Source organism: Myiozetetes cayanensis, unplaced genomic scaffold, assembly GCF_022539395.1.
Source record: "Myiozetetes cayanensis isolate MyiCay16 unplaced genomic scaffold, myiCay2020 scf6-25, whole genome shotgun sequence".
Classification (NCBI taxonomy): Eukaryota; Metazoa; Chordata; class Aves; order Passeriformes; family Tyrannidae; genus Myiozetetes; species Myiozetetes cayanensis.
The window spans coordinates 3,086,314-3,100,120 of record NW_026087853.1 but is presented as its reverse complement, the minus strand read 5'-3'; the positions used below and the strand labels follow the sequence as shown (position 1 = coordinate 3,100,120).

Sequence of the window (13,807 nt, the reverse complement as noted above, 5' to 3'; positions counted from 1 at the left end):
CCTTCCACCCACACCCAATTTGTTTTTTATTTCTTTGCCATCAGGTTGCCTTAACCATTTCCATGGCTTAGGAAGGCTAAGCCGCCGAGCGCAAGCTTTTGATTTGAAAAGGGACTGCATCCCCTTTTCAAAGGAGCCTGCTCCCTAGGGCAACCACATCACACTGCTGATTTGCTGCAGTGGAGACCGCAGCGCGTACAATATGCCCTCCCCCTCCGCCTGTGCTGCTTACAGCATCAGTCCGGAGCCGAGCGGGGAGACGGGAGCGATACCCACTAACCCACCCATGCTCGGGAATGCCTGACTGGTAACGCAGTGCCTCCGACGAAAGGACCGGCAGCTCCTCAGCTCTCCGAGATGCAAGCCAGTGCCGATTCCACCAAGATGGACTGTCTTTGGAGCAACTGGAAATGTCAGGGTATTATATCTATTCTAGTGTTGCATGCTAAGAAGGACTGCATGGCAGAGGAGGCAAAGGCAGGATCCATCCATTTTTGCATTGTTCACCTGTGGGCCTTTGCATGCTGTTTTCTCTCCCTCCCCGTGAAGCTTTTCTTTTGGGGTAATTTAAGACGGAAAGATAAAAAGCCCTTAATTCTTTGAATGCGTTTCTCCCATCTCCAGCTGTCTCACCCTGAAAGCATCCAGGATACAGGTCCTCCCTTCCCACCTTACAGCTCATTCCCGAAGCATCCGCCCTTGCCGTTTAGCGGCGTCATTTCTCATCCTTGACTCCCTCCGTCGGGATATCGCTGGCATGATTTCCTACCTTTCGGGCTTTAGGAAAGCCGGGTGACGGTGAATTGGTGCCCGCTGGGGCTGGCGAGGGTTGGAGGTGGTGGCGTTGGGCGCCTCTGGGTGCCTCCTGCCCGCGGACACACCCAGAGCCAGGCTTAGCCTGGTGTCGACACAAAGAAAACGCAGCTTTAGCAAGGAGGGCGGCAGCGCCAGGGCTCCGCGGGCTTGCCCCCTGCTTCCTACTTTGCCCTAGCATTGCTTTAAAAAAAAACAAAAAACAAAAACCCACAAATAAACCAACCAAACAACAAACCATTAAGCCTTTCATTGTGCTGCCGAGCGCTCCGCTGAGCCGTTCGGGGGTGAAATGTTGCGGTGATGTTGTCTCTCGCTGCCGCGTAGGCGAAGGGAACAATAGCATCTCCCTTTTGGGCTGATTTTCAGCGTGTTTTCGGCGGGTCGGTGTCTGCGCTGGGTGGGGCTGGCCACCTTCCCGGGTGCCTTGGACAGCTTTTCAGCCATTTTTAGTCGGGCTTCACACTTCCCAGCCAGCATCCAGCCTTTGTTTTGATAAAAGACAGTCTCTGTGACGCTGCTCGGTGGGCAGATTAGAGGGAGAGAAGCTAGCGGCTGATCCTGCTGGGCAGGCTGCTCCGGACAGGCTTTGTTTGGATGTATTTTTTAATTTTAAGGTGCGTGTTTACACTGAATAGTCAGTTCATGATGTTGACTCTGACAACAGGGTCCCTGGGAGAGAGAGTACTCGATAGCATCATCTCATTAAAGGGTCCAGGATGCTTGCACACATAGTTTCATAAACGCAGCTCGATGCAACAGAAGATGGAAAACCTTCCTAAAGTGTTTTTTTTTTTTTTTTTTGGATGGGGGAGATCTCCTCGGACAGGCAGTTGTCTCTGGGGAGCTTGATATTTTTGCAGTCTTAATTCAGCATCTAATTGTATTTACAGACTGAGGGTTTTTTAAGGAAGATGAGTATCTGGAAAGTAAACAGATGCACCTGTTAAATGCCAGTCTCCAGCAGCTCCAGCTTTCCATGCCGTTATCAAGGGCAAGGGTTTTCCATGGGTCTGCCTGATTCATTAAGCTTTTACGGGAGAGCCACAAACAAACTTCAGGGTCTTTTCATCTGAGCTTTGAAGATAAACTTCCTCGTAGGGTGGGGCTTGGGGCTTTTGTTTGGTTTATTTTTCCCAAAAATGCTCAATATTTTGCTGATTTTTATAAAAGCATTGATTTGCTGAGTCAGATTGCTGAACCACCTGTATTTAGAGGCAAACTAAGTATTTCTTTATCAGAAAAAAATATTTTTTCATAAATTAAAAAGAAGAATAATGAAGGGCATGCTGCTAGTGTATGATTAATAATAGTGGGGTTTCTCTCCTTCAGCATTTTCCTTTTTTAAACTGGTAGGTTTGCTGAAAATTAAATGACTCAGTATGTCCCATGCTGGTTTAAAAAAAAAAAAAAAAAAAGGCCCCAGGTTTGAAAAAATCAACGCAGCTAAAATAAATCACTTGCCTCACTTCCACAGAATTTGCATATTTTTTCCTTATTATTGGGTGGTGCTTTATAATTCAAAAATGATCTTGCAGAAAACATGAAATAGTCACAGAATGTTATTTCTGTCAGCAAAATTCTTTGATCAGTCCAGATAAAATAGAAGAAATTTAAAATTCAGAAGAACGGAGACTCGGTTCATTGATTCTTTTAATATCTATTATTCATGTAGTCTCTGTCTCAACCCAGAATATCAGTTCCTTGCAAACCTGGAGTTGTATAATTTTGCCAGCTTCATTGTCAATGGAATTATGGTTCATCCCTGAAAACTCTGGAATGTCTGTGAGCATAACAGGTGCAGACAGAAACCTCAGTAAATACAGAGCGTATTTCTGCTGAAATTAAGGAGACACAACACTGTGGTTTACATAAGTTTTGATCACCAAACAGTCAAGCCTACAACTAGCTGTATCATTGGGTTGACCTTATGGTGTTTATAACTGGGTGGGGATCTTGAGGAGCTGCGGAGACACTTGGTGAAGCTTTGGCTTTGCCTGACCAGATCAATGTGCTGTTATTTTCCTTGCTGTGAGCCAACTGCTGCTGTTGCATATGTTTAGAAATATTTCAGAGTGTTTTACCCGTCCATCTTGCAGGTTCAGTGGGATTACAGCAATGGCAGATCACGATCCAGCCCTTGGGTGAGCGGGACTGTAATTTGGCCCTGCTGGTGGTCTGCTTAATGCAGAATACTAACATGGGTAGCTCTGGGGAGTCGCAGCCGACTTCCACGCCCAAGTCATCTCCCTGCACTGGAAGGTGATGCATTTGAAGCAGGCTGGGATGGGGCCATGCATAATGCATGAGCGTGCGGAGAAACGTCTCTGGCTGGGCATTCTGGTGGCTGTGGGCCCTCATGTGACAACCTGCAGCCAGTGTCAGGCGTGTGACACATCGGGTGTGCTGCTGCCAGAGGGGACCTGCTGGGTGAGGTGTGCCTCCAGCTTCAGGTGGTGCAGCACCTCCGTGCCTTCCCCAGGCACTCGGCCCTGCTCGGCAGGACACAGCTTCACACCCTGCTGGAGAGGTTCCTCTGGATTAGGAAGGACATAGAATCACAGAATATCCTGAGTTGGAAAGGACCCACTAGGATCAACTCCTGCACAGGGCTGTCCAACAATCCCACCATGTGCCTGAGAGTGTTGTCCAAAAGTTTCTTGAATTCTGTCAGGCTTGGTGCTGTGACCAGTTCCCAGTGCCCAACCACCCTCTGGGTGAGGAACTTTTTCCTAATATCCAATTTAAAACCTCCCCTAACAAAGCTTCATGCCATTCCCTTGGGTCCTGTCACTGGTCACGGGAGAGAAGGGATCAGTGCCCAAGTTTGCCCCAACCTGGTGGAGCTATTTGATGTCAGTTCATTGGTCCCCATGAGTATTCCCTTTTCCACTCTTTTTTTCTACATGCCATCTCTTGTGTGGTAATAAGTGACATGCCTGTTCCTGCAGCTTCAACCTCCTGCAAGACTTAGCAAAAAAGAAGAATGGAAAGATCCAGAGAAACAGTTCATAGAAATGATCCTAAATATTATCCTCATTATAATTATAATTTAATGTGGAGAAGGACTGCAGACTTCATCAAATCCATCTAGCTGACATAACTCTGCTGAGTTATTGATTAGCATTTTCTTGACAGGTGTTTTCAGAGAACCAGCTTCCTTACTTGATTGATAGATCAGTTGGTTTCGAAAGGGTGATGAGAACCTGCACCATCTATTTCTGGTGACATTCCCCAGTTTAAGGGTGAAAGAGAAGTTCAGTGGCCATAATATGGATGCATGCAGTTAATCTGTAATCTTATTGACAGTTGTGAAGCCTGTTTAATTACAGCTTTATAATGAAAACTTAACTTCAGCCAGTTGGTACCTTCAGTGCTTTCCTGAAAATGGTGTGGGCTGATCTCTCATCTGGGATGCATGCAATAAAAATCCATCCCAGTATTTGATTCTTGGTAGGGCTAAAATCTTGTAAACAAGTTGTCATCATCTGGTGTAACCAAATTAACTAATGGTTTTACAAAACTACACTAACTTAGGATGAATTTATTTCTTAATTTCACAGAAGATTTCCTGTGAAATTTGATTGAAATTTGTCAATATTTTTTTCCACTTTCAGGTTTTCATTTTAATTTCTATCAGTTTTTCTTCCAGCACATTCCTGTTGATGGCAATACAACTGTAAGATCAAGAGCTTAAGATTAGAGGACAAATCCTCTTAGATGTGCTTCACACTGTTTGTCTGCCAGCCATCCCAAAGAACACCTTGACCTAGGAGGTCAAAAAATCCATGAGACAATGTGCTCTGCCTACATGCTGTGCATCACAGAATCATAGAATGGTTTGGGTTGGAAGGGACTTTAAATATTATCTAGTTGGAACCACCCTTCCATGGCCAGGGACACCTTCCACTAGACCAGATTGCTCAGAGCCATGTCTTTTAAGAACAGGTGGCAGCACTGGAGGGCTGCTTTTATTTTCATTAGGTCTCTGGGAAGTGAGTTCTGGTGAGGCTTTTTTAATATCAGAAGGGATCCTCTCTCCACACCCCACTTAATTGTCACAAATAATATAGGTCTGAACCTTGATTCATTTTGAAAATCTGCAGATTTTCAAATGTTTGGATGGAATTAGAGAGGGTCCAGGTCTGTTATTTTAGTCCAGGGGCATCTTGGGAAAATCTTAGCATTTCCATAGCATTATGTGTGTTCAGGAACTGCATTCAGGGACTCTGCTTGGTCTCTGCTCATTTAAGGTGAGAGCAGTGTCATCCTCCACAGAAAATGTCTGAGGCAGGTAATGATACAGTTTGATGAGCAGGAGGTGTGTGTTTCTCCGGCCTCTGTGTTTAATCCAGGTCTTCAAGCACCTCTCATGTGACCATGAAAATAACAGCAGCTTAATCATTAATAACAGCAAAAATAACATTACTAAATACTAATTTATATAAATAATAAGTAATGTTACGATGGACTTGTGTGAGGTGTGGTTGTAGGGATGATTTTTTTATTGCCAATCCTCTTCTGTCTACCCAAGCCCACTCTGGTGCCTCATGTAAGGCAATCAGTCAATCCTTTCTTGCTCATGTTCTGATGGAGTAGGATATAATGTGGAAGGTAGACTGCTTCAAGACTTTTAATTTCCCTGGTCCTGTTCTTCTTGGTCTGAACTTTCAAGTTAAGTCTTGGGACAGGTGTATGGTAGAGATGTAAAGCTGAACTGAGGGCAGGAAGTTAATGGGCAGAGCGTGTTCGAGAGGAAGACGTAGGGAGAGATCCCTCAAGGCTGGAGATACAGGATAAGGAGATATGCCTCATGAAACAGCACATGTATTCATTCTTGGCTCTGCTGTACATCACAGCAGTCTCCTGGAGGCACCAAACTGTTCATTCAACTGTGTATCCGTCTGTATTACATTAGAATCAGATCTGATGTGGGGAGAGGAGCAATGTCCACATTGGATCCTTCACTGGAGAGAAGAGGGAAGGCCTGGTCCTGCAGCCCATGGTTAAAGCTGCAAACTGGACTTAGCTTTGAGTGTGAACAATATTTATTTCTGCTCAGACACCTACAGAATTGTTGCATTTGTTGTCAGATATTTTTGTGACAATGCTGTAAACAAGATTGTTCTTAAATTACGTTTCCTGATCTTTTCACTCCCAGTAGGTCTGAGAAATGTTTTATGAAGTCATTTATATTTATGAAGTCATGATATTACACTGTGTACATAATTAAAGGCTGTGTGTAGACAGGTTTTTCTCACTGCTCTTTAGAACTAGTATTAGATAGGGAGTGAAGCTGTACAGCCGTATTGATCACATCCAAGGGTGTTATTAGCATGCTGAAGAGCATATGACCTTTTAAACAGTCATCAAGACCTGTGAGCTTCACTTTAAGGCTGGATACCAGGCGTTTGCCACACTTTTTGTACTGACTTCCATGTAAATGCTGCTTGATGCACGTTCATTTTTCACACAGTTGTTGCAGACGTTTTCAGAGGAAGGGAGGGAGAAGCTGTGAAAAAAGTGAATTGTCCAGCCTGTGGTCAGTTGATTTTCATTAAATTTTATCTTAAAATCTTTCATCTTTCTTTGAGATGTGGAATGGAGAGATCCCCATTTCTCCTACAAAAGTGCCTTTTGAAAACAACCATGTGGGAGTCTGAAGGTGTGAGGACATTTTAGCTACAAGTTGGTTGAATCCTCTATTTTCCCTGTGGGATCTTCCCTGAGGACCTTGGGCCTGCAGCTGCCCCACACTGTGATACTATCTGGGGACCATGTAAACCAGCAGGTCTTGGGAAGAATGGACTCAGGAGTATCACTGATTAGTTCACCTCAGCTGTCTCAAATTGTTCACCCCTTGCTCCATCACTGCCCTTTCCAGCCCCCAGGTCTGTCTTTTGGTTTTTTTGATGCCAAATATTGAGGAGCAGAAATATTTGTCTGCTGAAAGCCACGATGAAAGCTGTGAGAGCTTTCAGGCACTCTGCTTGGGAGCCATTCCTTGCTGGCACAAGCACTGTCTGCTGCTGCTGTTCCTTATATTTGTGGGGTTAATTTTAGCTGGCCTCACAAACATGGGTACTTACCAGCTGCTCATATTAACAGGTGGTTGCTTGTGTTAAAGAGTTCACCTTTCTGCATTGCTGGTCTGGGGTTTGGCCCCAAATGGAGGATCACATTAATTTAGTTAGGAGAGGTTGCCATAATGCATAGCTGAGACACTGATTTGGCACCCTTGAAAGCTTTGTCAACTAGAACTGTTTGAGTAACACTTTACAAGTTCTGCTGTGAGTTAAAAACACCAGCAGGTGATAGTTGCAGATAAATAGCTCATCAGACCCACTTCTTCAGAGAAATTCTTCAAAGGCAGTGGCAGTGACCTGCAGCCCTGACTTACTGGAGGCTGGCAAGTCCTCTGTAATAAGCACAAATAATTTTGAGTCCGAGGCAGCTCTGGCAAAACCCAGAGTCCTTTTGTACCACCACAGATGAGTCAGAGCTCTGGTGAGTTGTACTGGAAAGAGTGCAAAGTGACCGACACTGCTTCCCTCCTTCCAGGAGGCCGAAAGGAGATCGTGGAAAGCTGCAGCTGAACAGCTTCTGCATGTTAATGGGCATGGCCAGGACTTTACAGTAGTGATTTCCAAAACAGCAGGAACCCAACTCTCAGTGAAGCCGAAGCTGGTTTCAGTGCCCAAACCCTTTTTGCAAATCCGAGCCGCAAACTTTGGGTGGTTTGAAGTTGGCGTTTTGGCTCTTGGAAGTGGATCTTGCTGAGCCAAACAGATTGAGACCCTGTCCAATTGCATGCAAATCACACATCAACAGCCTCACGTGGCACCAGCCTCCTGCTTCATGCATATTCAGTGTGCATTGCTCAGAATTGTGCCATTGTAGTGGGGTCTGGGCAGCGCCGTGCACACACTCACACACCACCAGCAGCACGCCCAGTGCTTGCAGGACCTTGCACCACACTAGGGCCTTTTATTCTTTCCCTACAGATTGACCAAAGCACTTAATTATTATGTCATCAACCCACGCTGTGAGGGATCCCCTGTCCCTTTAATTTATCTGGGGAATGCTGTACCCACCTAAGAGCTGGGCTCAAAGCCTGTCTCAGCCTGGGGCCAGCGTGTGCTGGTGAATGTCTCTGCAGAGGAGAGTGTGTGTGAAAGCTGCAGCTCCAGCTCAGCTCCTGGCCCCGTCATCCTCATACCCACTGCGTCCCCGTGTGCTGGGGAGGCTGGTCTGAGCCTGGGTGGTTGTGTCTTCAGGGTGCCAAGGAAGGGGTGCAGGCAGGAACACGCAGCTGCAACCATGTTTAGTGAGCTGTTGAAGGGCAGTGTACTCCTGGAGTCAGCAGGTGTTTGAAGGAGTTGTTTGGTGTCTTAATCAGTTTTATGTGAGTACAGGATGAGGTGAAACTCAAAGCAGATGTATTCATGTGATGGACAATCTAATCTTTCATTTTCATTCCTGTTCAGAATGCAAAAAAAAAGGTTCAAAGGGGGTCGATGTGCCCAAATCTGGGTTCACCTGCTGGTGAAGGAGCAAATTTCCCACTCCTTTGATGCTTAGTCTCTATTTATTTACAACACCAGTCACTGATGTAACAGATACTTTGGCTCTGGTGTAAATGATTACAGGGGAAAAGGGCACTCAGAGGAAGCCAGGCAAAGGATCCCAGCTACTGCATTCTGCACCTAGTGCACCTCTGCCTGCTTATAAGGGAGATTTGTTTATGTCAGGAAATATAGGACACAAATGTGTTTGACTACTTGATTACTGACTAGCTCAAATTTCTGAGGCCCGTCAGCAAAAAAAAAAAGCGTTTCCTTCAGGGAAGCTCACCGACCATGGCTGGATTCCACAAGTTTCCATGGATTTCCAGCTCTGGACTCTTCTTCTCCCCCTTCCCTGCCCAAGGAGCTGTGAGGATCACCTCCCTCCTGCATCACGTTTTGCAAAGTGGTTTGGCTCACTCCCTTCTCCTTGAGGGAGAGGATGAGGAAGGGCTGCAGGAGCAGCAAATCCCACCCAGAAAGCTGCACATGGCAGCATTGCTGCAGCTCCCCATCCCTTTGGGGGACATGAGGAGAAGGCAGATGTGCTTCCTGCCCTTGGAAATCCTGACAGACCTAGCAGGCTGTGGGTAGGGGGAATGTGTTCCCAGGCTGGACCTGGGCTCTGGGACAGGCATGTAAAAATCAGTCAATTCACATCTCCCTTCTCTGTGCTGAGATTTTCCACCTAGCAGTTGGCACGTATTCTTCCCATGCACAGGGGAATATTTGCCTCAGGTCTAAAAGATGCAGGATTCCTCTCTCCCAGATCTCATTTGGCTGGTGAAGGAGGCCAGCTGCCCTTTCATCTGCTCTCTTGCTCATGCACATGTCCCCAGAACTGTGTCGTTTGGCCTCTCTCCATCTTGCTCTGACCCTTTCCTTGTCTGATACAGCTCAATAAATATCCCAGTTCTTCCACGGCAGGAACAAAACAACTTTCAGGATATATACACACATGGTCAAGTCTGTCTTGAGTAACTCAGGATCTCCCTTTTTGAAAGGAATGAGAAAATGCAGCTTGGAATCTCTCTGCATGAGAATACAGCCTGTCTGCAGGAGGATGAGGTGGAAGATCAGAGCCTTTGTTGCTCATTTTGGGTCTTATCATTAATTGGGATTGACTCAGGGAGCTCTGCTGGAGTGAGTTTTGTATTTGTTGGCTCAGCTCTCATTTGTTTGCCTCTCTGCTGCCTGTGTCCCAGGGAGTGTTTTCCACTGGCAGGTGGCCTTTTTCTGTCATCAGCAGATGATGTGCCATGTACAGCATCCTGAGCTAGCTCACCTGTGCTTATTTAATTTGATGTGGAGTTTTTGTGTGATAGAAAGTTTTAAGTATCTCAAAGTGAGAACTGTGTACATTTCCAATACTGCCCTCTGAAGTTTTAAGCACAAAGATGTAAATAATCACAGAATCGAAGAATGCCGTGGGCAGGGACACCTTCCACACCTTCATGTTGCTCATGTTGCCCCATCCAACCTGGCCTTGAACACTTCCAGGGATGGGGAAGCCACAGCTTCTCTGGACACCCTGTTCCAGGGCCTCACCACCCTCACAGTAAATATAATTTAACCTCCTGTCCTCTTTGGTGGTGAAAGCACCCCAGTTGTTGTGCTGATGAATTTTGTAGCACCTTGACTGAAAAAGAATATGACAAAGTGCCAGAACGTGCCCACTTTTTTTCTGGATGCCATTTTGTAAGGATGGTTTGTGAGTCTCGTACCTGCAGCACCTCAACACTATGAGAAGTTTATGGGGCTCCAGCTGCCTGCATCAATACAGCCGTGTCTGCTGCTGACCATCCTGGCATGGGTGTGTCCTCAAACTGTGCTGTAACTGCATTTTGGAGCATTCCCTACTCCGTGCCCCAGGGCTTCTGCATGAAGGAGACCTGGGCTTATATCTGGAAAGGCTCCAGCCTAGTCCCTATTTTGCGAAGTCAGCGCCCAGGATCCCAAAACATGCACCAAGGTCCCTTGTCCCGTGGCTTCTGTGCAGCCCACAGATCTAGTCACGTGTGCTCATGATGGAGGGTCTGGTGCTGAATGTTGGCACTTAAAAATCGTTAAAAAGGTTATTATGTAGTGTATGTTGATGGAGAATATAGCAGGATGGGAATGATGCATGAAGAGAAAAGAGCTCAGTAATACAACAGGAATTTTTGCATTCGAGCCCATCACTTTGAAAAGCAACACCTATGCATGTAACAGTAATGAGTAATATACCTCATTGACTCAAGGCAAACGAGCCATGGTGACTCACAATTTCTGGAGATTACATGATAAGAACTACTAGGCTGGGTTAATTTTGTTTCTTTTTGTATCTGTGACTTTTTTTTATTATTATTATTTTGTGCAGATTGCAGTTTTCCTGAATTTACTCTTTGTTCGGAATGATTTGACAAGTGGCATCTCTGAAATCTGTTTGGCTGGTGGTGTGTTCAAGATGTTCATCAGGGCTTGTGTAGTGTGTGAAATTAAAGTTGTTTTGTTTAGATTGTCATGAGCATGTTCTTTGGCTGGATAAAATTCCTCTCAGAAAAAAGCTGTCAGTAGAAAAAAATTCAGTTTACCTTTTGGGACTGGATATTCCACAATCTTTTCAAAGAACTTCGCTTTTATGGTGTCTGTTACTGATGGTTAGATTGTTTGCTGGAGAGGTTGAAGTAAACTATACAAAGTGGGTGAAAAACCCTATAAAAATTAACTTCTTTACAAATGTAAAAATACATTAGTTGAAAATGGTTTTTATGCATTTGTTTTGTTGTAAACAACACCCCCCCATGGACCAACTTTCCCCCATGGAAAGTTACATAACAAGCAGGAAGCTTTTTTAGTTTTAATGTTTCTGAGATGGTTGCAATTGAGTAGCAAGAGAGGTTTATTCTATATTTTAAGGCCTCATCTGAAAAACACTTTCTTACACATGTAACTATTAAGCAGCGGTAAAACCAGGGGTCTTTTCTGTCCTCAAAACTTAGGAAATAACAAAATTATATTGTCAGAACTTTGAGTGGGAAAGTGGTTTATTGTAGCTAGTCCCAAACTCTCTCATTCATTTATCAACAACCAAAACTGGAAAATGCTTTGATCAAGCATTTGGCATTCGGACTTGTGGCAAAAAAACAACCAGGAGTTTCCAGACCGAGTAAGGTAGGTTTGAAATCTTCCATACAGCCCTAGCAACAACACAAACCCCAGCTTGCACTTGCCTTGCTGCTGCAAGAGACCCACCCACCGTGCTGCAGTTGGAGATATTCATCCATCTTATCTAACCCAGGCACAGGCGCAAGGAAAACAAGGATTTCAAGTAGGTCATCGGTCGTAATTTCCTCGGTGCGTCGCTCAAGTCGCTTTGCTGCTTCTGTTGGGGAGTTCCTGTTGATGCTGAAGTGAGCAGGAGCTTCTCTCCTCCCTTCACACCCCTTGAAAGGACTCCGAGCGTCGCAGTGGCCGTGGTGGCCGCCCTCGATCCCCTTCCAGCTCCCGCCTTTAACGTGTTGGTCTTCTCTCCCCAGCTATCGACCTGTTGTACTGGCGTGACATCAAGCAGACAGGGATCGTGTTCGGCAGCCTCCTGTTGCTGCTCTTCTCCCTGACCCAGTTCAGCGTCGTCAGCGTCGTGGCCTACCTGGCGCTGGCCGGCCTCTCGGCCACCATTAGCTTCAGAATCTACAAATCGGTCCTACAGGCTGTGCAGAAGACGGACGAGGGCCACCCCTTCAAGTGAGTGCTCTGCTGTCGAGGCCGGGGGCTGTTTGTCTTACAAACGGCCCATTCCCAGTGGCAAATCACATTTCTGTAGCTGCCGCTTTTCTGCCGGATAAAACTCTCTTCTTGCTCACAAAACGGGAAATAATGATATTTTCTGTTGTTCGGTGTCTCGAGAGATGTAAGGCTGTGTTGGCTCAGATCCTGGAGGGGAAAAAAAAAAACAACAAACCACAACGCAAAAATCGTCATCCTCTAAGACTTTTTTTTTCTCTGAAATTCAGAAGTTCCGGAAAATTTTAAGCAAACAGAGAAAAAGAGTTTTATTAGAGCTAATGTTAATGCAGTATCTCTGCAAGCAGGAGGAGTATTGTTTCTGGGCAGAATCTGTGGGGCATAGAGGGGAAACTACCTGTGCCTTTTCTGCAGCAACCCCTTACCTAGGTGACGGTGCCAGTGCCAATGCAGGTGCACTCTCCACCCTCCACAGGGTCTGGGGGGTTTGCTCCAAGAGAACAAGTGATCCATTCTCCTCTGCTGTGCCAACTATTTGGTAAAGCAGGTCATGGAACTGGTGTGGTTTTAAAAAACACCCACTGAAAAGAAAGTCTGGTTGGAGTGCTGCCCTTACTGCTTCACTTGGGTCAGTTCTGAGCTTTGACTCATGGGCGTAGCTCAAAGAGCACAGAAATTTGTGAGGAACCCCTCCCAGACAGGATTTGTATCCCTCTCTGGGTGGGGTAGAGAGACAAACCCCATCAAGCCCAGGTGCTGCTTGGGGGGAGAGGGTGAACCTGCCTGGGTTTGTAACTGGAGCTGTGTTTCTGGCAGAGCCTACTTGGAGATGGAGATGAATCTTTCACAGGACCAGATCCAGAAATACACAGATTGTCTCCAGCTATACGTCAACAGCACAGTCAAAGAGCTGAGGAGACTCTTTCTTGTTCAGGACCTCGTGGATTCTTTAAAAGTAGGATTGCTTTAAATATTTTTAACCCCTCTCTAGAGGATCAATCTGCATTTCAAAGAGCTGCTTCCCATGTTGACAGGGTAGTCAGTTTTGTGTAGCTCCAGATATAAAAGTTGCTTTCCTTTTTGATTTAAAAACTGCTTGTTTCCAGCACTTTAGAGGTTTGGGTCTCTGCATTTGAATGTTTTGATACCTAATACAGGACTTAAAAGTGTGCAGAACCAGCTTAGCTCACCACAGTTCTAGAAGCATCTCTGCGTTATGCTTTTTGTTACTTTGCCACAAAATGGTGTTCCCCTCTGTTAATCTGGATTCCCTCTACCTGTGGCATTTTCTACTATGGAGGAAGGTCTTTTTTTCATTCCCTGCTGAAATAATTATTGATTTTCAGCCTTACACCCAAGCAGGTGTTTCTCAGAGCAAAAGGAAGATCATTAAGAGAGTAGACATGGGTTAGGCTCCTAAATTAGTAAAAACTTTTAGGAAAATATACCCATCTCTCAGCATCAAGGGTTTTCAGTCCGTGGAATCATCACTTTGGGGCTGTGGTTCACCTGTGTGGGATGACTCCTGCCATCATAAAAATTGGATGCAGAAATCTGCCTGTGCCATTCTCAGTGCAGAGTCCTACATGCATGCAATTAAGCCCTAAATATACGTGAAAGATCAGCTATTTAAAGGGTAAGAAGCAGTGAACAGAATGGAGAATGGGGTTTATACACCCAGAAAAACTACCTAGTTCCTAATG

General features: G+C 45.5%; 1 protein-coding gene across 2 annotated transcripts in view; it reads left to right on the top strand.

Moving 5' to 3' along the window:
* RTN1 (reticulon 1) overlaps nucleotides 1-13,807 on the top strand; it is a 118,666-nt gene that overhangs the window by 101,768 nt on the left and 3,091 nt on the right. Inside the window, exons 1-3 of one of the 2 annotated variants that reach the window (XM_050336253.1) lie at nucleotides 117-418; nucleotides 11,897-12,104; nucleotides 12,921-13,059. In XM_050336253.1, coding sequence (XP_050192210.1) covers nucleotides 358-418; nucleotides 11,897-12,104; nucleotides 12,921-13,059 — 408 coding nt within the window. In that variant the 5' untranslated portion in view covers nucleotides 117-357. Of the gene's footprint in view, nucleotides 1-116; nucleotides 419-11,896; nucleotides 12,105-12,920; nucleotides 13,060-13,807 lie in introns of those variants that run through there. The other variant, XM_050336252.1, reaches the window with a different exon arrangement.